At 47.1% G+C, this 27,568-nt stretch overlaps 1 protein-coding gene across 1 annotated transcript in view; it reads left to right on the forward strand.

Moving 5' to 3' along the window:
* The window catches only part of Arid1b (AT-rich interaction domain 1B), a 303,451-nt gene that overhangs the window by 243,150 nt on the left and 32,733 nt on the right, over window positions 1–27,568 (forward strand). Inside the window, exons 7-8 of the mRNA XM_055615931.1 lie at window positions 5,938–6,265; window positions 21,490–21,635. Coding sequence (XP_055471906.1) covers window positions 5,938–6,265; window positions 21,490–21,635 — 474 coding nt within the window. The remainder of the gene's footprint in view (window positions 1–5,937; window positions 6,266–21,489; window positions 21,636–27,568) is intronic.

The raw sequence follows: 27,568 nt of genomic DNA on the forward strand, positions 1-27,568 counted from the left end.
TTTTTTTTTTCAGAACTGTTATTAACACATGCAGAAGAGAAAAAAAGCTTCCTAAGGTTGAAAGTGATACTGTAGTAACAAACAGTGCAGAATGAGTGTAAGACCTGAGGAAAGCAGGCGCTTTGTGTTCCAGTGCAAAGCACAACCATTATTCCCTCCAATAGTAGGATTTAGTTTTGAACCTCCATTTGTGGTCTCCTTAATTACTTGATCTGTGACCCAAAGAGGATTGTATGGTAGGTCCGACTGGAAAGAGGAGTTTTGTGGTTTTCTTTTTAAAATATATCTATTTTTGTTGTTATAAATACAGAGAGGTTTTTATCAGCAAAACACAAAAGAAAAATATTTAGTTATCTCTCATGAGCAAAATGAAAATTCAAAGCCATGGTTAATTGTGTCCCATGCCTGTTAGAGTAGCCAGGACTTTTGAACAACTGGCAGTGTTCAGTTCTGGCTGCCATCAGTCACTGTCATGCAGTACCTAATGGCTGTGTGCTCGGGGCACATGGCTACCACCTGCTTTCTTCCTGTCAAGTTAACATCACACGTACTGTGCAACCCAACTTGCTGATACCTGGAATTTCCCAAGTGAAACAAAAATACATCCACACAGAGCTCTCTTCACAATTGCCAGGCACTATTAGCAACAGTATCCACAAGTGAACCTCTACCCACAGTCATGAATGGATTAACACTGTGGTGAATTGGGAGTACGCTCTTGAGTGCCTAGAAAGGGATCTTTTTGTCATGGTAACAATATTCTGTGTCTTAATTGCACTGGTGTTCACAGTTGCTATATGTTAGTTATATTTGCTTGTTGTATGTAAGTTATATTTCAATAAATACTGAATGTATTTTCATTTCATGTGTGTGAGTGTTTGCCTGTGTATATGTATGTGAGTGTACCCGCCTTATGTATGCCTGATGCCCACAGAGGTCAGAAGACAGGTCAGATCCTTTGGAACAAGGGTTACAGATTATGAGCTGCTGGGACCTGAACCTAGGTCCTCTGCAAGAGCCCTAAACGCTCTTAACCACAGAGCCATCTCTCCAGCCCATGAACTTATTTTTTATAGCCTGTAACTGCTCACGCAGATTGTGTCTGTCCAAGGTAGAAGGTCTAAGTTCAGAAGCAGATCACCTTTTGTCCTCCTCAGACCTTCGGCTGTGTCAGCCAGGCACAGGGTCTCCTGTGAGAACAGAAACACTCGGTTTGTGAACAGGAGCATCACGGACTGAGGTGACTGCCACATACCAACATACTCAAGTCAAACACAGAATTCAATGCAGCCTCCTAAAATAATGGTGGTGACTAAGTGGACTGTGGCTGCCGCTTCCTCTGTCAGATGCTTGAGTGTCGCTCCTGGTGGGTTGGAATCTGAATCCATTCGTCACTCATCTTCAAAGCTGGTGTGCCAAGAGGAACCCACTTGCAAACGGTGGGCTCTCGGACTTGGCTGCAGGAGCAGTCCAGCTGAGGTGGGCTGGCCCGGTACCTGCTGCCTTCATTGTGCCTAATGCTGCATCCATCTGCTCTCTGTCAGAGCGAGTGCCAACAAATTACTAATCTATTAGAGAAACATGCACCGAAGACTGCACTTCTCATTCCTGGCTTTTTCTCTCCTATTTTTCTTGGCTTACACATTTGGATTCTCCTTGCTGGAGGAGGAAGATGAGCTATAGACCGCATAGGGTGGGGCAGATCATGCCTTGCAGTGTCCACTCATCTATAAAGGTAGTAGGGAAGGTGATACTGGTGTTGTCCCTTAGCACAGCACTAATGATTGCACCACAGGCTCTGTGCTTTCCTGCCTGTTCCACATTCACATCACGCCGCCATGGTGACAGCACTACAGTGTAGGGAAGTTAGATAACCTGTGAAGGTCATGCTGCCAGGCCGTGCCAGAAGCAGGGCTCGGCTCCTCATGCCGAAGCCTGCGCTTTACCTCCGAAGCATTTGGAGCCTTCAGAAAGTGTGGTTATCCAGGCACATAGGTTTAGGGAAGAAATTCTTTAAAACTTCAAGAAAAAGAATGGGAACTTTGTATTTCTTCTCCCAAATAGAAGCATGTGATTCTGAGTCAACCCAGCTGACTGAAGGAAATAGACTGAGAACCCAGTGTTAAGGCCAGTACAGGCCTGCACAGGAGAGCCATGTGACCGTGCCCCACACTTGCCTCCTAGGCCAGAGTGCTCCCTGCCCAAGCCAGAACCCCACTGCAAGCTGGCCCCCACTCTACAAAGGAATGAGAGCTTGGAGGGCTCAGGGCAATCAGGAAGGCCAAGCCATGCATCCACCTAGGCTCATCAAGATCTAGCTTACATCACATTTTTTAGGTCCCCACCCTACAATATGTCAGACCCAGAGTGGGAGAGCTCAGCCATAGTGTCTCTCTCCCACAGTCAGCAGATCTCAACGAGGGCAGGAGCATGCTTCTCTAGAAAAATGGCATTGAGAGCATGGTCCATTTGGCAGGAGCCATGTCAAAGAAGCTTGTTCTAAAGAAAGATCCAAGTGTCATTGAAAAGGAAAGGTGTTCACTGAAGAAAAGGGCTTCTACCTACAAGTGTTCATTAAATGTTCGGGAGGGTACGAAGTGGCCTCCAAGTAATGTGTGGACGTGTGGATATGTTACTTGCATGCTCGCACTATAAATGAGTTTACTTCATTTGTTTGATAAGCTGAGACTCAGATACTGCACATGGGGGCCTATGAATCCAGGGAGGGGAGGAAGAGTCAGGGCCCCTGCTCACAGTGAAGCATTTATTGGACCAACTTCCCTGAAGATCCAGGAAGGTGGTGTTTCTACCGAGGTGGTCTCTGTAAGCAGACAACCCAAAGGATGGAACACTCAGAAGCCACTTCAGAACTTTCTGGAAGGAGTTTGTGAGCAGTTTGTGTGTTTTGAAAACAGTGTGTGCATGGGTATCTCTGCACATTTTAATATTGCAAAGGTGCTGTGTTTTGGTGTAAGGACCAGCCATCAACCTGCCTCATGTTGCAACTTTTATCCTCCTGCGTTCAGGTTCTCAGTTTTTTGCCTCTTTAGAATCTTCTCATGTCCACTTTCAGGCTTCATGATGGCATTCTGCTTAAAGACAGCACGGACGTGAGCCAGTGTAACAGGTTATGGCCATATTCAAGGACTGGTCTCTTTCCGAGGTCAGCACATTATTTCCTTCTTGTCTTGACCCTGTTTTGTAGATACACACTTGATGCAACTCTGTATGGATCTCCATGTGGCTGCCTTGGGGCTTTAAGCTGTATTGGCCTAGATTGGGGCCCCCCAGTGCTTTAAATCTTTACTCTCCAGCCCTCAGCAGACATACCATGCCAGCGCATGGACTGCATAAACAGGGCCTCTATCTTACCCATAAATAACAGCTCATGCTTCAACAGGCAGTTGAAGAAGGAAGCTCACCCACCATGCACCCAACAGCAGGTAGGTGCCCAGTGAGCTGGAAATTTCTCACTTCCTGCAGCTCTGGAGACCATTCTGCTTTATATGGATTTAAGAAAACCTGTTTGAACGTCGTCACTGCCTGGTTACATAAATATACTGTTTCTTGAGCATTGAAGAAGTCATACCCAAAACAGAGTGCTTGCACTCCAAGCCAGGCTCTTAACCTACCTGGGCCACACCCTGACTCCCCAGTTATTTGAGACAGGTAACTTACCATCACAGGCTCTTTGTTTGGTTTGGGTTTGGGTTTGGTTTTTCGAGACAGGCTTTCTCTGTGTATATCTAGCTGTCCTGGACTCACTTTGTAAACCAGGCTGGCTTGAACTCACAGGAATCCACCTGCCTCTGCCTCCCTGAGTGCTGGGATTACAGGCATGTGTACCACTGCACCCGGCTTATCCCAGGGTCTTGAATCCTCACCTCCCAAATGAATTCCAGTGAAATACTTTCTTGAACATCAAAGAGTTACTTTGAAGAACTCGGAACTGAACTTAGCACATAATAATAATAATGAAGATTTGGTTTTTCTTATCAATCCATTTTTGTTTACTGAAAATGCTTGAGTAGCTCCATCATGTCTTCCTCAGGTGTGCGTGCATTTCTGAGTGTGGCCCTCAGGCCTGGGGCTCCAGCTGCTTTCCTCTCCCCTCCCAGCTCCACAGTGCTCCTCAGTGGCTGTCATGGCCATTCTCTGCTGCTTATGGACTGTCCCCTGGCTTGCCTGTGCGTGCTTCTTTCTGCCTCTTCCCCTGCCAGCCAGGAACCCTCCACCACATTTTGTGTTTGGGGACTTTATGCCTATGTCATGAGCCTCCAGAGGATTAAGTCAGAGGAAAAAAGCTGGAGCAGGTTTCCCAAGAGTGCCGTCAGTACACACAGGGCTCACCCCAAGCCTGTCCTACATCAGCACCTGAGGTTTCTACCCCACCGCTGCTTGTGCAGACAAAGGCACACCACTCCATCATGGCGTCCCTGAGCCCCCATCCCAGACAGACTCACTTCCTGTCACCATCACATGGTTTTGCTTTTGTTTTTTCCCTTCACCTGAACGACAAACACTACTGTGCACTGTGTATGCAGCTACTATCTTTATTTCCCCCGTACCTGGAGCAGCTGCTGGCATGTTTATGTATGTGCTAGTATTAGGAGATGGGAGAATGTTCCAGAATGTAGTTAGAACCATTGAGAAATTCTGTCCATAGTCTACAGATACTTGGTTTTTTTGCTTTGGTTTGGTTTTGGTTTTGGTTTTGGTTTTGGTTTTGGTTTTGGTTTGGTTTGGTTTACATTTATATTATTTCTCAACACTTTGTTCCTGGGAGACAGCACGTTTCCTTAATTAAGACATGGGTTCTCATACCAGTTTGCATGAGCCTCAGTCCTAATCTCCAAGCTTGGGTTTTTCTCATTTATAATGAGTGATGTGTTTGGTTATTGGGAGAACAGGCTTAAGTCATGGGGCAGAACACTGTAACCATTCTGGCCCAGCAGCTGGCCTCTGCTGCTGTTACTGAAGTGTTAGCACAGATCCTCTAATGTGTATGCATGTAACTTATGTATGCGCAGCCTGGGTAAAAGGCAGGAAGGAAAGATGGGTAGAGCTGCTTGGAGCCCTGCAGGTGCCTCCCCAGGCCAGAGGAGTTAGGAGGGGTGAGGGTGGCGTGTGGCCTCAGCCCCAGACCCTGCCTTCCTCCCTTCACACCGCCACTCCCTGTGCCCAGTGTCATGCGAGTGCTTAGAGACATAAGGCATGACACCGAGCATAGAGAATAGAAAGCAGGCCTCAGTCTGAGATTGGAAAGGGTTGGACCCAATGTTAGAGAAAAGCCATGTTGGACCACTGCAGGTGCACGTGACACCTTCCTGTGAGGTCAGGCAGGGTCATTTCGGCCTCAGTGTATCTCTCCACAATCAGGTAGGGGTGGGGTGTGGTAGAGTGTGCTCGTGGCCCTCACGTGAAGACCATCTGACATTATAATTCTGGGCAGAGTGAAAGAATGTAAGGTATCCAACACATTGACGATATTTTGGGCTTGGAACCCTTTCATTGTTTTGTTTCTGCAGCACAGGGGACTGACTCTGAGGCCCTGTGCATGTTCGGCAATGTGGTGGCCCAGCTATCCTTGAACTCTCCCAGTAGCCCAAGCAGTGCTGAGCATGCGCTCTTCCTGCCTCAGTTGCCCAGATAGCTGGGGGGACTAGCCCAAGCCCCCAGCCCAGCTTGGTGCAGCATGGTCCAAGACATGCTTTTTATCCCGGTGTTGTAGAGTCTGGTAGACTCTCTGGCATTGAGCTGGTTCTCCAGGTGCCTTGGGAAGGCAGCCACGGCTGCAGAGGAAAGAGCAGATACAGAGCACAAGTAGTGCCTAGCAGCACCCTGTGGTGGGCGTCTCATTGCAAGATTATATTTCCAGTTAATATTTTCATGAATGTTTAAATAAAAGCCTTTACCTTGTCTTTTCTTTTTGTTTAGGCAACTACTCCAGAACCCCATCGTATAGTGGGGTACCCAGTGCAAGCTACAGTGGCCCAGGGCCTGGTATGAGCATCAATGCCAACAACCAGATGCATGGACAAGGGCCAACCCAGCCATGTGGTGCTATGCCCCTGGGACGAATGCCCTCAGCTGGGATGCAGAACAGACCATTTCCCGGAAACATGAGCAACGTCACCCCCAGTTCTCCTGGCATGTCTCAGCAGGGAGGACCAGGAATGGGCCCACCAATGCCCACTGTGAACCGGAAGGCCCAGGAAGCCGCTGCAGCCGTGATGCAGGCTGCCGCAAACTCGGCACAGAGCAGGTATGCCTCTAAAACCAGTCGGCTGTGTGCCCTCCTGACCAGCACAGCCCAGCCTTTCCTGTAGTGGTCAGAGCTGCAATGATTCGCTTTACATGTGAGGCAGTGTCAGAGAAGTGATGGGCATGTCATGGTGGGAGGGACTTGAAGTGCCTATGACTGTGCCTGCAGGCAGAGGACTGCATTCCTTTCGTAAACGAAAATGTCTTCTCAGTTCCACTTCAAACAATAAGTTTTAAGCAGAAAACACTACGGCCTAACTGTTTAACATCTGAAATGTTGCAAAAGAAACAACATGTGCTCAGACACACACGCAACTCAAACACGAACATCCATTTGCACTTACCTATGTACACACAGACACACACACTTGCACACATATTGAAACACGTATAGTCATACCATAAGGTTCTCTGTATACTAGAAACTTCAGTCTGTTTTGGTGGCACACGCCGTTGATCCCAGCACTAGGAGGCAAGAGGCAGGCAGAGCTCTACAGCTTGAGGCCAGCCAAGACCACAAAGCAAGTTCTGGACCAGTCAGAGCTACATAGTGAGCTTTGTCTCAGAAAAAGAGAGAGAGAGAGAGATGGAAATCTTGTAAGTGTATGCATGTGTTCTGTGTGCTGGTCTAAATGAGTATGTATGGAATTTTATATTTTATTATCGGAACGTTTTTCTCTCCCAACCAAATGTGATTGTCAAAACAAAAATAATAATTCAGAAAATTTAAGTGGTTGAGCAAAGCTCTGCCTTCCCTCTGCAGTTTTAATCCTAATTCTTAATATTAATTCTTAAATACTTGACCTGCGACAAAGTGGCGTAATTAAAAAATGTAGGAAGCAAAAATGAGCATGTTTTGGAAGGAGCAGATACAGTCTGTCTTTTTAAAAGCACCCTGGAAGCTCTAGGTCTCAGTGCTCCTTCAGAAGTCAGGAAAAGTAGGTCTTGTCAACAAGAAATCAAAGCTGCTAGTGCAAGCATGAAGGTGTGTGTATGTGGGTCTGAACATGTATGTGTTTAGATGTGTCTATGGGGGATGTCTGTGAACACATGTGAGTTTAGATGTGTCTGTTGTCGCCTGTGTGAAAGCTGGACGTGTTTAGTTGTATTTAAGTATGTGTGTGAGTGACCATGAACATGTATGTTTTGATGTCTATGTGTCTGTAGGTATCTGTGAACATGCATGTGTTTAGGTGTGTTTAAGTGTCTGTAGGTGTCTATGAACATGTGTGTTTAGATGTGTCTGTATGAATATCCATGTGCATGCATATGCTTAGATGTGTCTGTGAACCTGGATGTGCTTAGATGTATGTGTAGGTGTCTGTGAACATGTGCGTTTAGATGTATGTGTGGGTGAGGTGGTATATGTGTAGATGGATGATGTCTGTGTAAAGCTGGTGTTCTGGGAACACAAGGCCTCTCAATCTCATTCTCTGCTCTGAGCAGGGACGTGTTTCCTTTGTGGAATTAAATGGAAATCCGTAATTACCTCTCAACTCTGTCTTAGCCCTTTATACTCACTTAAAATCTCTTGACCCTGAGTGTCCACCCCGCAGCCAGACCTCCAGGCCACGGCAGTGTTTGAATAGACAGTCTGCTGGAGCCTGGCACAGCTGCTCCCATTGTAAATGGCTTCAATGAACCCCCATTGTTGCAATTCATAACACCAAGTTACTTCCCTTCTGTTAAGTAGGAAGTATGCGATTGCATCTGACAAGGCCTCTGGTGGCAGCCAGGGGGCAGTGGCCAGGAGAGCAAGCTGGGCCCCACTATGAAAGTCTGGCCATGCTCCTTTTCTGAATCCGTTTATAATAGAAAATCATGTGTTAACACACAGCCCTGCATTTGTTTTCTGTTTTAAATCAGCAGACCAATCCAAAGCCTTAACAACACGCCCACCCACATTTAGCTCTGGCCGTTTAAACAGCTGTTTGTATTGATTTTATTTACCTCAAGTTAAAAGTTAATTGATAAATTGAGAGTAGATATGAGAGCCTTACTCTTCTGTGTCTTTGGCCCTTTCCTCTGCCTCTACAGAGCCCTGCCCCAGTAGCTCCATAGAATCTCCCTCATCCCTGTCTGTAAGCACCACACCTGTGCATGGAGTAGAACATGGACAAGGACTAAGACTTGTGCTTCAGAACAAATCCATAAAAATGCTGATCTTCCGTTTCACAATAGGCCACCTTAGGTTAGGTCACCTGCCTATGCCGTTAGTCCATAACTGGCGGACACCCCATGTTTTCTTCCCAGCACCCAGCCATAGCAGTACCAGGTTCCCATGATGCACCAACCAGGCCAAGGTATCAACACACCCAGGGCTTGCCACGGGCAGCCTGGGCAGACCCGTGTCACAGGGGCATCTTCTTTCGTTGTTTTGTTGTTGAATTTGGTGTTGATTGTCCCATGGCAGTGTGATGGAGGCCTGCACGCCTCCCTCCAGGTCCTGTCTGTGCCTGGCTTTCTCCTGCCTGCATCTGTCATGCCTGAAAAGAAAAGTAGAAACTGTTAATCTCCACAGAGGCAGTGCAGTCTCCCAGGCTGCTCTCCCAGCCCTCAGTGCTGATGTGCTGTGGAGGAGCCTGTGCTGTGCTGCCACACCCAGAGCCCATCCCAGGAGCCTGGACGCTGGGACAGGAGGGCTGCCTGGGCTACCCGGGGCAGAGGAGAAGCTTCCTGGTATCTCTGAGCCTACCTTGAAGCCAATGTTTCTGTTATCTTTTTCTCCAAGGAGGCCTAGAGTGCTTGACCAGGGAAAGTCTACAAAATAACCAAGGCTCTTCTGCCTATGCACAGTGGCATCTTAGTCTCCATATCAGTACGGGAATTACAGACAGCAAAAGTGCTTCTCTTTCCTGCTACGGAACCATACAGTTCATAAACTGCATGTGTTACTGAGTGGGTTACTAAGCGATGATATTGATGATATCATTTTGTATATATGTTCATCGAATTATCCCAAAGCAACTTCCTTGTTCTTCCTTGTTAGGGGCAGTGGAGATAGCCTCTGGATGAACTACCTACAGCCTGCAAAAAGTATACTCAGCCAGCTCTTGTCCCTTCTTAAGCTTTTTCATAGTCTTTTTTCCAGTCCACATTGACACAGACAGAGCAGAGTCGCTTTGTCATGGAGAGCCATTAGTTCTGTACACACGGGCCTCAATGCGGAACAACAAAGAATCCTGTGACCATAGTATCCAAAGTAAAGTCCCTGCCCAGTGAGGGTCGCACACTCAGGCTTGGGAATCTGGCTCTTCCTCTTTTGCTCTTCTCCATGCTTCCTTCAGAGTCCACTCCTAAGCCTAGAGGAAGCTAACAGAAGCAGAAAAGCATTTGTTCTCATCAGCTGCTGAGCCACAGGCTCTGTCCTTTCCCAGCTCAGGAGTGCTGTTTAGACCCACAAAGCTGCCTTGGCTACGCCTTGCCAAGCCACATTAAGCAGCTGTGTAAAATGAATTTAAATGGCATGCATCAGAGTAAAATCTCTTCCACTGGGGCAGAAAATCAATGTTAGCTAACCAGCCTGAGAAGATCAGCTGTGCTTCAGCCAGCAGCTTCCAGAGAGCTGCAGAGAACAGTATTTCCTCCTTAACTAAACACAAGAGTAGGAATGATGCCCGAGCAACTGTGATGTCTCACCTGGCAAAGGCCTCCTCGAAGCTCCTCCCTGTTGCCTGCAAATTTACTTCTCGTGTTTACAGTGTCCTTTCTAAAAAAGAAAGAAATCCAAGTTGTGTTCCTATTTTAGGTTGCCCATCTGCCCCACTTTGCAGTGCACTAGCCTCCTGTGCCCGTGAGAAAGCAGGGTTTACAATCTGCACCAGTGTCGAGCCCTGGTTTGAGCAGGATTTGAGCCCGGTGCTGTGGCTCTTTACACCAGACTCAGGTTGTTTGCTGTGCTCCCCCCGCCCCCCATCAATGGATGTCAGGTGAAGCCAGCATGTGTTTCTTTTGGGAGGTAGGGAGTGAAAGCTTAGCCTTTGGGGAGCCACCGTTTGTTAGAATGTTCTCTTCATCGTTTCCAAAAAGCCTGGAGCCTGGGAATGAATTGCAAGAGGAGGAATTATTGATGAAGGTGGGAAGTGTGTATCTGTGATTCAGCTAGACAGCCATCAAAGAGGAAGGCTTGTGCGTAGCTCTTATGCTAAGGACATTCACAAGTTAAGTGTAAGATGCAGAAGAAAACATCAGTTGAACTGAAAAGGGTTCTCATTAATGTTTTTCTTGAGGGTCACTTGTAAGTGTAAAATCTGCCTGCAGCATTGAATAAGCTACAAATCTATGGGTGGTTTCTGTTGTTGACCTTTTGGATGAAGGAACAAGAGGATGTGTACTAGAAAGTGGTATGGATCCTGTCAGTGAGGCTCGTGATGGTCCCTGAACGGCGAGAGTTAATGATTTCTGAGGAGCGCCTTGCTATGTAGCATTGTAAAGCGATGTGATTGTCAGGAGCGTAGCGTCTGTTCTGAGCACAGTCTGCCAGAAGCTGGGGGAAGACCTTGGCCCCTGCTTCCTGAAGAGGCATTGCCATGACTCCTAGACACAGCCATGGCTTATAGGATGTTTTCAGTGGCCAGGTCTGTTATCCATAACCTTGACAGCATGTGCAGTCGTGAGAGCTTTCCTGAGGCCTGCAGTGTGCCCTGCCTCACTCCTCCATTCTAGAAAAAACCCTGCAATCCTACACAATTGGCCTCTTTACCAAATATAGTAGCTGATATGTATGTAGGTCTGCGTCCTTGAGAACTACCTAGATTTTTTTTTTCTTAGAAATTCTTCCAAAGAAGAACTGTGACTTCAGTTTATAAAAGTCTGACAAATTCCTGGATCTTTTGAAGCCAGGATGGCTAGACAGCTCAGTTCCTCAGTGACAGCCACCCCTGGCACCATTAAAACTTTGACAGCTTCTCAGTGACTTTGCCATTGGTATAAGATCTTTTTTCTGTTCTCACTGCATGAGCTCCCAAAAGAGGCAGAGCTTCAATACAGGGTGACAGAATCTGGAGCCAGAAGGCTTTTGGACACTGTCCAGTCTCTGCCCTTTTTTTTTTTTTTTTTCCGGTAGAAGATACTGATATTACTGAGGTCAGCAGATACAAGGTCCCTGTCTGTCTTGTCCCTAAACTTGGTGAAGGTGTGGACTCTTGCTTTACACGGTCCTTACTCTGTGAAGGCTGGTCTGCTGCTAGAGAGTGAGCCAGAGCATGTGAGACCGTTACCTTCCTGTGAAGAGGACCTGGCCTGTGTGCACAGAGCCTCGGGCCTCATCAGCATGGAGAAGTTGTTGCAGGACAGCCAGGAGGCCCTTGCTGGCACAGAGATGAGTTAGATTCCAGTCAGTTTCCCCCTGTGGTTGCCCATGCTGGCACTGCTTCTGCCATCATTAAAACCGAGGGAGAAGCAGCTGTAAGGTGTGGGACCATGTGTTGGTCTTTGCTGTCCCCAGAGGAGTCTCCATGGACTCAACAAGCATCTGAAGAAGGCTGAATCTCAGGCTTAGATTTTAAAAATAAGTAGATGGCAGAATCAGTCAGTTTGAAGGCTTACTGTGGTGTCTTACTATGGTATCAGGAATGTGAGCAGATAAACTCTAATACTTAAACCAGAGCCACAGAAATGGGCTGTGCTCAAATGGGGAGCTGTGACTATGAACTGATACCTTTCTCATCCACTCACCTCCAAACAGAATGGATGACTTTGAAATCACGTGGTGTGCACTACATCACGGCTAGCAACACAGGCATTCGAAGTGTTGAAGTTGCTGAGCTTTGCAAGGTTAGGTGACCACCAGCTTTCCTCTGTGGAAGAGCGACCTGATGCAGACAGACATTTGTGTGGCCTTGCTACAGAGCTGCTGTGGCCTGTGCTGGTGTGCACCACATGTCCCTCCCCGAGCAGCTGCTCTTGAGATGCAGCCCTTATGTAATTCATAGCCTGTGTTGCTGTTCACAGGCACGGTACCTTTCTGGGTTTTGCTCTGAGGCCAATGTGATGCCATTCGGCTGGTGGACATAGAGCCACTGATGTGGAAACACATTAACGGAGAGAGTGCATTAAAATGTCAGAGACAAGCCAAAAAAAAAATCCACAGCTCAGGCTGCTGGTTAGAGTGGAAGCCCTGTGCTGAAGACAGTGAGTGATTTGAATTAACTAAGATTTAGCCCTTCGGATTTTGGACAATTAGGTTTCATCATAATAGCTGTGATTTGAAAAGTCATGTTACTGCAAGACAAAGAGAACATATTTGAAAGACTGAAATAGAGTTTTTGTTTCTGAAATTAGATATAAGCCTTTGTGTTATCATCTAAATACTGTGCTTTCATTCTTGGTCCTTTTTATTCTATTCCAAGTTTAGAATATGAATGAATATTATTATATCATTTTAAGATTATGATTTCAATTAACTCTTTCAGAGTTACAAAACTATTACAGAGGCTATAAAATACATTCATAAGTCTTCAAATAAAAAATGGTAAAATATAAATTCTAAAAGAACCAAAGAGTTTTTTCTTTAAAAGATGAGACCCAGTGAATCAATTATGAAATGTACAGCAAATCTTCAATGTACTCACATCCATAATCCAATGGGTGACTGTCACTCCAGCCATGAGAGGGGTAGGGGGACAAGCCATGTGCCTGTGTCTTGGACAGATGTCCTGGATGGTTCTGTGTGGAAAGCTGACTGCGCTGAGCACTTTCCAGAACCCCTACTCCTTCAAAATGCCCATGACAAGCTTGGGCGAGAGTGTGGCAGGACCACCTTCTCCCTGATGGGCATCAAGCCAGAAAGCCACCTGGAGCTGGTACCCCGTGTGGGATTAGGAAGAACGGGGCTTGAGGCAAACCTGATACTTGAGCTTGTTAACTTAGTCCAGAGCTCATCCCCACAACCCTGCTCACTCTGGTGTCTCCTGACATCAAGAGCTCCTTGTACTCTCAGTAGACAAAGAATCCACCCCTTTTGCTAGTCTCTCCATCCTCTAGACTGTCCTTCCACTGAGGGTTCTATGGCCCTGCTTGCTGCTCTAGGCCCCTCGACTTTGCTTCTGACCTCATCAGCCCTACTATGGTTTTCACCCCCATGCTCTGCACATAAACTGAACAAGCCAGATCAACCCATCTAGAGCCAGCATCATTGTATATACATTGGGAATACTCAGCAATGTGACCCAGCATACCCCAGTTCCTCAGAGTTAGGAAATGCCAGGTGTCACTGCAGCCAGGGTCTCCAATGTCAGCCAGCCAGGCGCTCTCAGACAACACTGTTGAGGCAGTCTCAGCCCACAGCAGTTTTCACTGGAGACAGGAGGGAAGGTACGGGGTGAGCAGAGGGTGTGCTCTGGGGCTGGGTGTCCTCCAGTTTGGAAGTGCTGAGGTGACCTTCAAAAAGACCACAGGGAGGAGCAGACTGTTGACGGCTCCTGGCAACCTTAGTTTACTGTATTAAGGACCTTGGAATGTCGCCCTATTAAGAGGACTCCCTGTGAGTCCCTCTTAATCTTGTGCTTCATACTTATGCTGACCTGTACTTCTGTCATTGGCAAACCAAACAAAAGCAGACAACCATGAAGCCATAAGATTGGTCCCTTGCTCATGCTGGATTGCATTTGTTAAGGCAGGTGAGTCCTGCGTGCTGCTGTCACCAGACAGGGCTTCTGAGAACCCAGTGGTGTCTTGCTTTCCTAAGTTCAATAACTTTATGGCCTAGCCTTATTAAGAAACTTGGAGGATTATTCTAAAAATCATAAATGATAAGCTGTGTGGTGGTTTATATCTATAATCCTAACTCTAGGGAGGCTGAGGCAGGAGGATTACCACAAGTTCAAGTGCAGCCTGGGCTGTATAGTGAGCTCTGGGCTAGCCTGGAAACCCTGTAAAAATAGAAAAGAAAATCAGAAGTTGTGATACTACATTTGTGTTCTCTGGAGAAGTACATTGCTTGTTTGTGGGCTTGTGAAATATTGCCAAGACAAGAGTATATAGGATGGGGGACTCAAGACCCAAATTAATTTTGTAAGCTGAGTGATAGGTCTACTAAGGTACTAAAGAGCTCAGTAAATGCCTGCAAGAATATATATTCTCAATTATATCACCGCTAGAGCATCACTTTGATTACGCCTCAGTGCTTGTTAATTGGCCCCTTAGTCTCTGCCAAGATCACATACCCTCTATGTCTGAGACTGGCATTCCCAGACTTCCAGGACCCCTGAGCCTCCCTCTGTTCAGATACTGCCAGGCACCGTCCCTCGTACTTGTCACCTGGAGGGGAGTGTTGAGGTAGGACAAGGACATGCAATATGGCCGTTCCTAACCCTGCATAGGAGCAGCCCTCCTTGTGAATGAAGTGAGAGTCTTCTTAACGTTGTTATAACCTCCAGATTAAGTTAGCATCTTTAAGTACCATACAGTTAGAAAGGGGCATTTATGTGGGCTCCTGATGACAGCTCAGTTTTCTTTCATGCAGTATGCACCTCAGCTTTCTCAGAGTAGAGGACTGTGTCATTGTGTGTTGTTAGAGCAGGTGGAATCTTTCATGGTACCAGAACCCAGAAGGGAAAAGCACAAGCTCTGAGACCCACTGCTGCCCTCTGTGTTCCACATGAAAGGCAGTGGGCATCCTGAGAACCAGCAGGAGAGGACTACAATGGAAATCTCTGAAATGACTGTGTTCAAAATCTCTTAGTTCAGTTTTGGACAATTACTAATAAATGGTGCATAAAACAGAAGAGTAGACTCAACAAATCACAGTCACCTTTGAAGATGAAGAGATCATCCTTAGTCATCAATAAAATCCAAACTACCAGACTCCATATTTGCATTTTCTTTGTACTCTGATGTCAGCGCCTTTGAGCTCCACCTGTTTTATTGGTCTGGGAGTGCTTAAGGACAGTTTAGACACCGAATGAAAGGAAGGGCTGGATCCTCAAACCATACAGGGGTGCTGCTGTTGAGTGGTGAGCTGGAGCTACAAAGCGGGAAGATGTTTGTGAAGGTGTGAGCTTTGTGGGACCTCAGTGAGGTACAGCGCCTGACAGGAAGAGCCTCACGAAGACTCGGAGAGGAACAGCTGGGTGGAACAGTTTGGAGGTGACTCAGAGCATATACCAGTGACAGACACACTCAGGGCAAAGAGATGTTGCCCAGGAGAGTTGGGCCTCTGCACTGCAGAGAGCATTCTAGGCTGTGAGCTGGCCAAGCACCCACTGCTCCTCTGCTCAACCTTTCCGTTCTCCTGTCCATCAAAGAAGAAAATGAAGCTTAAACTTCTTAAACTTCTCCACAGTGTTTCATTCACTCTGTGTCCTCCACCCTGCCCAATCCCTTTTCTTATTTTGCCCCCTTCTTCTGGGGCACCGGTCACATCTTTCCAAGAGCTTCATAGTAGCCTCCTGAGGCCACACTTATGTTCTGCCAACAGCAGAGGACGGTGTCTTTTAAACCTGAGTCTTCCATTTCCTCTCTGCTGTTAAAAGTGCCCTAGACCTCTCTGTTTCATAGGACAAGGACAGAGCCTCAGAGAGCCATCAGTGAGCCCCTTCTTACTGGACTGCGCTTACACCAGACGGAGCCAAGCTTCTGTGGGTCTTTGCTCCTCACTAGCTAATTTTCATTTAGCAGATCTGAGGGGTGTGGCTCAGCAAACACTCTTCCCTATTTCCACAAGGCCAGCTGATGTGTGGACCTCTCTCTCTCTGTGATAAGCAAGCTTGTAGCTTTGTGCAGGGACATGGGTGCTTGTTGTTGGTTGTTTGGCCATTGCTATGTCCCTTGAACTTACTGTCCCTAGTCCCATGTGCAGCCCTAGCCCTGGGCAGATAAGTGTGAATGTAATATATGACTGAATAGAAGGGATTTCTGCATGATTTTACTTAATCTAGCATGTTTTCTTGCACAAAGGGTGTGGAACACTTGTGTTTTGTTTAAATAGCCTGTGGTCCTGTGTTTTTGTAGAAACCCACAGTTCTTAAATCAAGGGCACCCTAGTCTGTTCTGTGTCTCTCTTCAATAATGGAAATGCAGTCTTGCCCTCACAGGATTGGCTGGCCAGGGCCACTGGCTCGTGGGAATCGTGTCGTGATTCTGGAAGCAGCGCTGTCAGGGCAGCTGCTGAAGGCATGCTGACGGATTTGCTATGGCAAAAACTGACTCAGGCAGGACAGCCTGCTTCTGCACGTGGCTTGTGTTGCTTGAGGGGCATACATACATTTTTCTCTCTTCAGATACTAGAATGAACATTAGTTCAGTGGGTTTTGTTTTTTTTTTTTCCTCAGTACTGTTTTGGAACTGTCCCCATGCAGTTCTGCCTGAAATCTGTTTTACCAGCGAAGCACGACGGGTGTGTGGAGGGTTTGTGTAAAGCATTTTCAGTGAGGGGCTTCCCTGAGAATCAAAGCATATGAAGAAATAAACCCAGCTGGTTAGGGTTTCAAGGCCCAGTTCTAACTGCTAGCACAGAAGGTAGAGTGTCTTAAATGTCAGTGCTAGACGTCAGGACAACGTCTTAATTGCTTCCCAGTGTTGCCACCCTCCCTGGCAGTCCTGCAGAGCAGGTGACATATGTATGGCCCTCACTCTCGTATTGCAGTATGGCTTTGTATTCATTCTGCATATGGGGTAGGAGCTGTTCTCTGCTGGGCTCTTCAGGGTCCTCATTCACATGGGGGTCCTGTGCCCAGGGCATTCTTCTGTCTGTCCCTGCTCTTCAAATACACTCACACTTTTCCCCGTCCCTTGAAGGAAAAAACAAATGTTAATCACCAAAATAACAAGGCTTTGCCTTTCTGGCAGCCTCAAACCATGAACTTAATCTCATTGACTGTGGTTGGCTAGAAAGCCAGATACTCGGAACCATGTAGGTCTCCTGTAGGAATTCATGCTAAGATTTTAAACATGAACTTAAACCACAGCAGGGCTTTATTCCCCATTTTGCCTTAAAATTGGTTTAATCATAAACCAGTTAAATGGTCACTTTAAAATTAGTGTTTGCCTCTGCTTTTCCCTCCAAAGCCAGGCCCTGTGAGCAGAGTAGTATGTAATCCTAAAGAAATTGCCAACGTTCTTGTTTGTTTTTTAAATAAGAAACTCCAGAAATGATTGTGAGGGTACCCCACTCATAACCTGGCTCAGAAGGTGGGTATTATGTTCCCTTCATTGCTGCCAACATTGCTTACCAGCAGCCCCCATAGCCAGGTGCCAAGAAACAGCTGGAAGCATCCTGTTAGAAAGGACAGGGATCATGTCCAGTTTTGTTTCAAGGTAGGGCGACCATGACAATCCTAATCCCAAAGCCTTCTGTTTCTGGTGTTTAGAGACAAGGTCTTAACCTCTGTATGCTGGGTCGCATGGTCCTCTTGCCTTAGCCTTCTGAGTCCCCGGAACGCAGGTGTTGTCCACACCCTGCCCCCAAGCCTTCCCAACAGAGCCTTCCTGGACAGAAGTGCATCCATGAAGAACTGCCCCTGAAATCTGTGCGCATGCTGCTCCCAGCCCCGTCCTCAGCTGTAGAGCAGCATCTGCTAGCAGCGTTACAGGAGGCGGTGGGGGGTCATCCTGGAGCTGCCGTGGCCTGTTCATGGTATACGCCAAGACCAGTAGGATTCCTGGGGGCACAGCCGTCCACAGCTCCACAGAACCCACGAGCAGCAGCATCTTAGCTCAAATTCCCAATACAGCTCCAACAAGTAACTTTCAGAAAGCTCAGCTACAAAAGCTGCTGCATAGAACTGACCACAAAGAGGAGCTTCCTGGAGGCTAAAACTGGGGTGATGCAGCAAATCACTTAAAACTGCACTTGAAGCTGAGACAACAGAGACCATCCTCCCACAAGAAAGCCCCCTGGTACTGAAATGGCATCCCATCAGATTCTTCCATTGAAAATGTCTTCTGGTGGGGCTGAGAGATTGCTCAGTGGTTAGGACCACTGTTTCTTGCAAAGAACCAGGGTTTGGTTCCCAGTACCCGCAAAGTGTCTCACAACCTTATATAACTCCCATTTCCAGGGCATCTGATGCCCTCTTCTGAGCAGGCACACGTGGTACACATACTAACATGCAAGCAAAACACTCATACACAAAAAGTAAAAATAAATTTAAAAAAGGGTAATGTCTTAAGTGGAAAGTTCCAGAGAAAAGCTGATGGTGCTGACTTCCTTTTGCAAGTCACCTTAGTAAAGGATTCAATGGTCCAGAAGGCCCCTAAGGGCACTATGTGCTTCAGGGCAGCACCTTCTGGCCTTCTTATAAATTGTCCTCTTAGGAACCCAGGTTTTGTCATAGAATGACAGGTTTCATCTTCATCCGGCCCCGTGTAGGTAAAGCTCTGGTGATTCTGAAGCAGCACACTAAAGAACCAAACCCCACAGTGTGCACCACAGGCTGCCTTCACACGCTGCTTCAGTTCCTAGCACTGCCGGCGGCGTCCCCAGCCAGACGTGGGAGAATCCCTGCAGCAGTGATGAGGGGACTCACACACACAAGGAGACACAGATATCTGTGTTTCTGGGAAGACAGGCTCTGTTTTTTCTGCAGTTTCCTCACTGGACGCCCAAGACCCCTGCCACACTGAGTCCCCTCCTCCTTAGACACAGGGATCCAGAAAGCTGTTTGAGGCATATCTTCAGCACCCCTCCCATGATGGGGCCTCCTCAAGTCTGTTCTTCAGAAGCCCAGAGAAGAGCTTTTCTGCTTGTTGCTTTCTCAGTTAAGATCGGTGACCAAAAGTGCCACAAAGTGGCTGCTACCCGTGTGAGTGGCGTTGAGCCACGTTAGAGAGCCAGTGTGGCACACCAGGCTGAGAAGCTGTGGACTCTGTCCCTGCCACTTCTGCTGGGTGACCTTAGGCAAGTTACTTTACCTCTGACCCTCATCCTAATATGCATATGAGCGTAATTCTACCCACCTTCTTGGGAGTTTAAAAACCTAAGTGCATAGAAGGCCCATCAGACATGTCAGTGCTGAATGTTAGGAATGCTTGCTGTCCGCCATGGCACACCCCTTCCACATTCACAGAGAAACACTGAAGCCCTCGTGACAGGAGTGATTTGTTCCCGGACCCCCAGTGGCCCTGGGCAGTATGGCTAATGTCAGAGTTTATAGCCATACTTCAAAGTACAGGTGTGGGAACCGTGGTAACTGACAACTCACATCTACCCTGACTGCTAAGTCTTTGTCCGTTTTTTCTGTTCCTTTAAGTCTCTCTGTAACGTGCCCTCATTGTCTTGTGGTGATTGGTAGGCACTGCTAATGGTAGGAGATCATAGATCAGGGTCAGAGGCGGGTGTACTTTGTCACCCTCCTGGCGAGTGTCCTATTCCCATTTTCCTTCCTGCCTTCATATGAGCAGGTGTCCCAGGAGCCAGTAGTTTCATAGGTGCTACACTATGGGATACCGAATGTGGTAGACACTTTAAGGTGACCATAGTTAGCAGTGCCTGTCACAGAGCAAAGTGTGCTCTCTGCTGGGTGCGTAAGAACATCGTTGAGACCCAGGCAGCATGGGAAGGTGGCTCTGGCCTCTTTACAGGGCTCTTACAAGCACCTGGCAGCCTAGAGGTCAGTCCTCACTACGGCGGCGCTCTGACACTGGTCAGCAACTTGCGGTTATTTGCATTGGCTCTCAGAGCCGTGCGCACACCATCCTTTCAGGAACGTCTTCCCAAGTCCCTCGTGAGAATGGGTTCAGAATTTTCCTCATTTGTACTGTTTATAAGAAGAAACAAATACTTTCATTAAAAAAAAAAGATCCTATTTTAATTTCTTGTATGAGCCAGAAAATTGAGTCTGCTAGAAATTGATGCACAGAAGGAATATTCTTAATAGTTTTGAACATTAATTTATGTGAATCTCTTAAATCTTGTAAAAATGTTGACTGCTGTTCATTAAGAGCTATACATTAAGGGGTAGCTTAGAGAATGAATAGGAGGTTGTTTGGAGCAGGGAAGGGAAGACTGAGGCTAGCCCTCTTCTCAGTGTCTGTCCTAATAGTGGCAGCAGCATAGGCGCGCTTGGACAAGCTTTTGAAAGGTGTGTTGTTTACGTGAGGCAAGCTTACCTTGTGCTAGGAGAGCCACATAAAGGTTCATCACACCTGAGCCAGGCCCCCTGCTGAAGTGGGGTTCTCTCTGGGCAAACCACAGCTCCATGCCACTTAGCACAGCCCCTCCCCCATCTCACTGACACAGCCAAGAGTGAAAAGAGTGTTTCTTAGTGAACATGGCATGGAACTGAGTCCCTAAGAGATGGTATCTCTGAACTGAAGCCACTTTAGCTTTTCCTTCCTTGTGACTCCAGTCCCAGGAGTCTGCCGACTTCCTTCAACCACGTGTGTAGATGCTGTGTTTTTAATAGGACCTAATTTTAGAAAGTTAAATAATAAGAAAGAGGTGGAAGCAGGGCTCTCTCTCATACCTGTTATATCAGAAAATCTGGGGAAAGAATTGTTTCAGTAGCATCCTCACACTGCTCCAGTTTTGTTTTGTTTTGTTTTGTTTTGTTTTTCTCATTTCTTGACTTCTGGTTTTGATGTGAGGATGCTCAGCAGTATGAGTTATCCGAGCCTGTTAAGCAGTAGGGCTGGAGAGGCGGCTCAGTGGTTAGGAGCACATGGTGTTTGCACAGAGGGCCCGGGTACAGCTCCCAACACCCATGTCGGCAGCTCACAACCTCTGTGACTCCAACTCCACAGGGATCCAATGTCCCAGGCCTCCATGGGCACCTATACCCTCATATTCATCCTCTCTCTTTCTCTCTCTTTCTCTCACACTCACACATAACACACACACACAAAATAAATCTTAATGTAACATCAGGACTGGGGATAGAGCTCTGCCTTAGATCGTTGGGCTAGGCAACTGCAGCAGGGCAGGGGACAGAATGGCCCAGGATTTGATCCCTGGTGCCAAAAAGGATAAAGGGGGGAAAAAGCATTTTTTTAAATAGACATTGATTTGGCTTGCTTTTGTAATTCCTGTTTTTATTTCAAGTCCCTTACTCCTGCTTCTGTTTATCTTAGGCATTATGAATAATAACTCAGAACACTTGACATGATTAACAATGAATGTATCTTTATTTGTACAACTTGTGAATAGCACATTGAATATTTACCCACCAGCGGAGTTAAACTTCTCTGAAACATACCAGGTCTGCCCCAGCATCTTGTGGTGGCTGCCTGGGGCATGGTGCAGCCGACCGGGTGTTCAGTGTGTGTGTGCCTGTTCTCTCCCTGCAGGCAAGGCAGTTTTCCTGGCATGAACCAGAGTGGACTCATGGCCTCCAGCTCTCCCTACAGTCAGCCCATGAACAACAGCTCTGGCCTGATGAACACACAGGCCCAGCCCTACAGCATGACACCCACAATGGTGAACAGCTCCACAGGTAACCAGTGCCCCTACTTTTGATGGTCACCCTGTTCTGTCTTCCTCTCTCCCCTGAGGTTGCATAGTGAATGTGCCCCAATGGCCTGAAAAGACGGATGCCCCAGTGCAGGTGGGATAAAGTCCTTAGAAAACTTGCTTAAGCTTAATGCTTGCCTTCTTGCGAAATCAAACCTGTTGAGTGCATTATGGTTTCCTGTCCAGTTGTGAGCGTTGTCTACAGCCTTTCAGCCCTTGTCAAATCCAGAGCTTCTCAGAGATTTGAACCATCAGAAGTGAGGATCTGGCACTCCGTTGAGTGGTAGCATCCCTTTGGGTGGAGTTGTCCGTTGTTTCACAGAGGCTTGATGTAAAGATGGAGAGTCATTCAAAGCTTCGGAACATGTCGGGAACTCATCGTGAGCCCTCGCTCCCTGTGGTCATCATTTTCCAGCTGGCCCATGCTCTCTATGTCTGTGTGTCCTAGAGAGGCCCACACTGCTCTCAGGAGCTCTCTGTCAGAGGGAACTGCCCGAGAGGGCCAGGCGCCTTACCTGCAGGAGCAGCAGAGCCACTCACTTCTAGGGCTCCTTTAACAGCCGTCCTGATTACGCCTCTGTACATTTAGAAAAAACACTGACTAACGTGTAGGTCAAAATAGGGTTTTCAGTCCCTGAAATACCCATTCCTAGCATTAAGCAGGTGGTGGCTCAGGGGGAAATGAAGTATGCAGATCAGCAGCTGCCAGCTGGGAGCCACCTCCTCTCTGCAGTACCACCCAGGCCTTAGAGGGGCTGGGTTGAGATGGCCCATGTTCTGTCTGGCTTCCTGAGATAAAATTACTTCTGAAACTGGAATCTATTTCTATCTACTGTTAGCGATACTCATTCTTCCCTTATCCTCTAAACCCCAGAGCCCCCAAAATGCTAATAACAAACAGATGGCACATGGCCCTGGCTAAGAAGATGTATGCATTCTTAAGAAAGAGCCAGTTTTATGGGGATTCACAGAAAGGGTTTCATTTTATTATTCAGATAATTCAGCGATTCATTGCTTCCTGCAGAGGAAATCTGTTCAGTGAAAGGCCATTTATCCTTACAGCTTTCTGTATAGCATGATAGTATATTTCTCATGGCATTGTGCATTTCAAAATATTGAATTTTTAATAATTTAAACATTTATCAAATTTTGTTCTACACATTTATGTGATTTTATTTCCACATTATTAAGTTGGATGCTACCTGAGAGAAAGTAATCCCTCAGCATACTGAGGATTATTGACCATCTAGCATTTCTATGTCTGTTAGCATGTCTGTGTGAGTCTCCTGTGCATGTGTAATCTCTGAGAGGAACAGGAATGACAGGATATCAACAGTGCTGCTCCCTGGAGCTGGGTGCCACCTTACACGGTAGGAGTGGCTCATTGCAACATCCACCCACGCGGCTTGGGACCATGGAGATAAAGGAGCACAGGTAGTGGCAAGGCATTCCTCCATCACGGTGCCTACAGAGGAAGGAAGGTGCCAGGGATGTAGGCAGGGGCAGAAGTGGGGCTTTCTGAGATTCCATTCTTGGTCCCTCTACATCCCTAACTTCCCAGCATTCCTTTCACCGAGCCAAAGAGTAGTGTATACAGCACCAAATAAATGAGCAAACAGACCTGCGAACTCATATTGTCACAGGCTTCAGTGACGAGTAATTACTTAAGTGGAATCAGTCTGAGTATAAATGTGGCAGCTATCTCTTCCCAGAAAGTGTCCTGCCAGCCCATGTCAGATGGGAAGCAGCAGAGATGTCCCCTCTGACGGAGCAGTTTGGATTCAATGGGATGTTGATGGTCTCTTCACATTTAGGATTGAAATTTGTTTTTAGCCAATTGGATTAAAAGCTAGAATCACTTAATATTGTGAGCAAAAGTACAAGTTGTAGTTAAGGTTCAGTAGAGTCCTATGCCAGAACTGTCTTGTGAGTTGGGTCCACTTCTTTTTTGTTACATTTGTAGCACACTTACTGTGTGCTTGTCTGCTCATGAGTCCTCACCTTCAAGCAAACGTCTACATTCCTGTGACAATAAAACCTACTACCTGGAGCTCTAAGTTTGCCTGTGCAGGACAGCTCTGTGGAGACCAGGCATTTCCAGTATGCTGCCCTGTGGGATGGAGAGCCAGCCACCCACCGCTACAGTGAAGCCTCCCCACAAGGAGCCTCGGCCAGGTTCTGATTCCAAAAGTGAAGTGCCCCATTGCTCTCCTACCTACACAGTGGGCACCAGCTCTGGCAGCCCTTTACAAAGAAAAAAGGCCAGTTGCACTACCCCAGAACTACCTGACGACAGCCTGCAGCAGGGCGTCTGGAGTGCCTGTGACAGCTACAGGGCCTCTCTGAATTCTGAGGGTGTGTCCAGGAGACTGTGTTATTAACCAACTCCTAGGGTGATTCTCAGATTCACAGGCATGACAGCCACAAGATAAGGGAGTATTTTGCTCAGTGGTCGCTTGAGCAGTCACCTCCACCTTCAAGAAAAAAAGAAGGTGGGCAAACCAAGGAAGCAAGCAAGCCTAGGGGCTTGATACTTTGTGACAGCCAGAGTTCTTAAGCTAGAAGACAAGCATGTTGAGGTCATGCCAAAGTATATCAGTGTGCCATGCTCCCTGTGCTCATCCTGGCTGGAGACAGGTATACCTTCTATGGTAGGCCAGGCTTCAGAGGCCCACTCAGAGACTGACACCTGCACGTCGTGTCCTCCTCATGTCCACTGGCACTCCTGCAGAAGGCTGTGGTGAGAGGAAAGGTCTTCCTGCCAGTGTTGTGAGGAAGAATGTTTTCCTGGAGATCTAAGACAGCCTAGGCTACACAGAAAGAGAATAGCAAAAAAAAGGGGGGGGCTAACAACCAGTTCATGAATATTGTAGGCCCTTGGTGTGTTAGCGAATGACAAAATATCTCTAAAATATGGGATATTACCAAGACATGAAAAGAGCATTGTATGTCTCACTGCCTTCTGGGAATTGTTGCAGCCTTGCAAAGAACTGAGAGAGAAGCTGGGAGGAAGCAGGTTGGCTTCACTCAAGTCCTATGTTCCATGTGTTCTAGGGCATGTATCAAATCCAGCTGCCTTAGGACCTTGACCCCGGGTAGCTTTCAGAAGTCATGTTAGCTCTTAAATTCCAGTGGTGGAGCAGAGGCTATGCTTAAAACATTACATTTTACATCACTCAGGCAACCCCTGCTGTTGAGGCGGATCCCACCCGAACCTTACACCCTGGATCTCTGGGAACTAGAGAAACAGCAGTTCTGGGTGTAAAGCATCCCGACAGTGGTCTGGTCTCTTTCCCGAGGAAAGAGGAAAACATAGTGCCCCTGAGAAACACTGCTCTGGAGGGATGCAGATATATGGCACTGTGCAATGATTCTTTGAAATTTTGGTCAAGTTAAAACTCAGCATTTCCATAAAAAGAAAAACCACAGTGGGAAAGACGTGCGATCATATAATAAAAGATTGTACGTTGGGCTTCATGTCCCTCCATTCCTGTCTCTTATTAGAGTGACAGGACAGTGCAAGCACATTTACATATCCAGGGTGCCCAGGTTAAATATATAATAGGGAATGAAGGAATTTGGGGCGTTTCAGCTGTCACATATGCTTATATTCATTATGGAATCAGTGTGAATTCCCGCTGACGATTGTAGGGCAGTTGGCTTAGTTCTTTCTGCTTAAAGTTACTTTTGTGTACATTAATGTGTGAAGTGCATGAGATATATTACTATTCCTTCAACAGCCTGCTGCCACCTCTGGAGCAGCAGGGTTGGCAGAGCGATGGATTGTGACCTTCCATCTCTAAATTGCCCTGGCTTCCATGGCTCCGAGAGCAGCCCCGCAGAAGAGCAAGGCCGTATAAGGCCATGCTGACGTTCACGAGCAGGCCCCTGTCGTCCTGCACTGCTTTTCTTTCTTCCTCTAAGTGTCCAGGCTCACTAATTCCTCCCTCGTTGGGCCCTGCAGAGAAGCCACAGGAAAGCAGTCGCTGCTGAACGAGGCGATCCTCTGCTGTAATATCACTCAGCTGCTTTTTTTTTTTTTTTAGGTTTCACACATTCACAGAAATAACACATTTTTAGCTGATCCCAATAGATTTTTTTTTCTCTGCAGCTGCATCACTTGAAAAAGCTTTTTGTTCCAGTTCTTAAAGTCTAAGTATTGAAAGTAATTTGAAAAAGAAAGAAAGAAAGAAAGAAAGAAAGAAAGAAAGAAAGAAAGAAGAAAGAAAGAAAGAAAACCATCTCAATTAGGATTTGTGTGTGTTACGATGCCTTTAAGGACTGACTGCGCTGCAAATGGGCTTTGCAAACCCAGCCAGCATTCCTGTGGAAACACGGGGTTTCAGAGTGCGGTGTTGACTGTGCTGATGCAAACTCCAGGGCGCGTGGAGGGACAGGCGTTTTTGGCAGGACCTATGGTCTAAACCTTCAGTGATCCTAACGATATTAACAAATTAGCACCGTGGAGCTTGCCAGCTAGGTCACCAGAGCTGCTCACTCTCTCGCTGCTGTAATTAAAGCTAATTATTTTCTAAAACATAGTACTACATGGATATGTGCAGTGATCTTGTGTGGTGGCGATCTGCAGGGCCTTTTTAAAGTGGGTTTGCTTCTCCTTTTTTTCTAGTACACCGTGCTCCTTATGCCCTGCCTGTCTGAATCACGCTTGCCACTGCAGCAGCTGAAGCAGGGCCTGTTGACGAAATTTAAGGTTGCTGTCATCCTGATAGGGAGCAAGTGCAGATGGCTGCCTCAGTTTCCTCATGTTCTTTGCCCATCTGTTTGGCACCTTAGTCGCAGCTCCTCTGACTCAGGGATGTGCAGGTGGCTCTGCTGTGGGCACCGTGGAAATGCAGCTTGTTCCCTGGGTCACTGCACTGACAGCCCGCAGTGGTCCTTACTACAGTGAGCATGCATGAGTCAGTTGTTCGCTGAGCTTTTAGCAGGGCCTAGGTGGAGCTGGCGGCCTTTCTCAGCTGAAGATAGGAGTGCAGGTTGCATCAAAAGCAGCGATCGTTCTGTTGCTCTCCTTGTGGAGCTCCTGTCCTCTCCAGGTCTTACTATCCCCCTTTCTTTCACAAGATTCCCTGCACTCCACCCAGTGTTTGGCTATGAGCCTTGATGCTCTGATACCCTATAGGGTAGATAGCCTTTCAGAGGCCTTCTGTGGGAGGCCCCTGTCCTGTATCCTCTTTTCTCCCTCTTTTGATGTCCATCTCCTTTGCCTTTCTGAATGGGGATTGATCATCTTATCCTGGGTCCTCCTTCTTGATTAGCTTCCTTAGGTGTCCAGATTTTAGTATGTTTATCCTATATTATATGTCTAATATCCACTTATGAGTGAGTATATACCCTGTGTGCCTTTCTGCTCTGGGATACCTCACTCAGGATGATCTTTTCCACTTCGCACCATTTGCCTGCAAATTTCATGATTTCCTTGGGTCTTTTCTGAGACTGTTACTCCAAACAAGGACCATTCATGGAGATAACCTAGAACCCCTGCACAGATGTAGCCCATAGCTACAAGTGGGTCCCATAATAATGGGAACAGGGACATAAACTGATTGGCCTGTTCTTTGATCACCTCAAGGGGGTGGTGCAGCCTTACCAGGCCACAGAGGAAGACAATGCAGCCAGTCCTTGAGCTGTGAGAAAGGAAACATAGTCTAAATTGTCTCAGTGTTTGGGGATCTTGAGCATACAGAAGTCAAGGGTCATCATCCATGTCTGCATCCCTCACTCCCAGCCGCTGCCGCCGCCAGCAAAAAGTGTTTCAGACATAAGTGTGCTTCAGGATCCCGTGACTGTTTTTGCCCCTTTCTGTCCATCAAGGGAAGCTTGAGTGCCAGGCGCTTCACTCCCTAGCTCATGTGAGCAGTGCCAGGTTATGCCCCATGAGTAACCCTGCTTTCTCCT

This window comes from Psammomys obesus, unplaced genomic scaffold (assembly GCF_907164565.1).
Source record: "Psammomys obesus unplaced genomic scaffold, mPsaObe1.curated_primary_1811, whole genome shotgun sequence".
Taxonomy (NCBI): domain Eukaryota; kingdom Metazoa; phylum Chordata; class Mammalia; order Rodentia; family Muridae; genus Psammomys; species Psammomys obesus.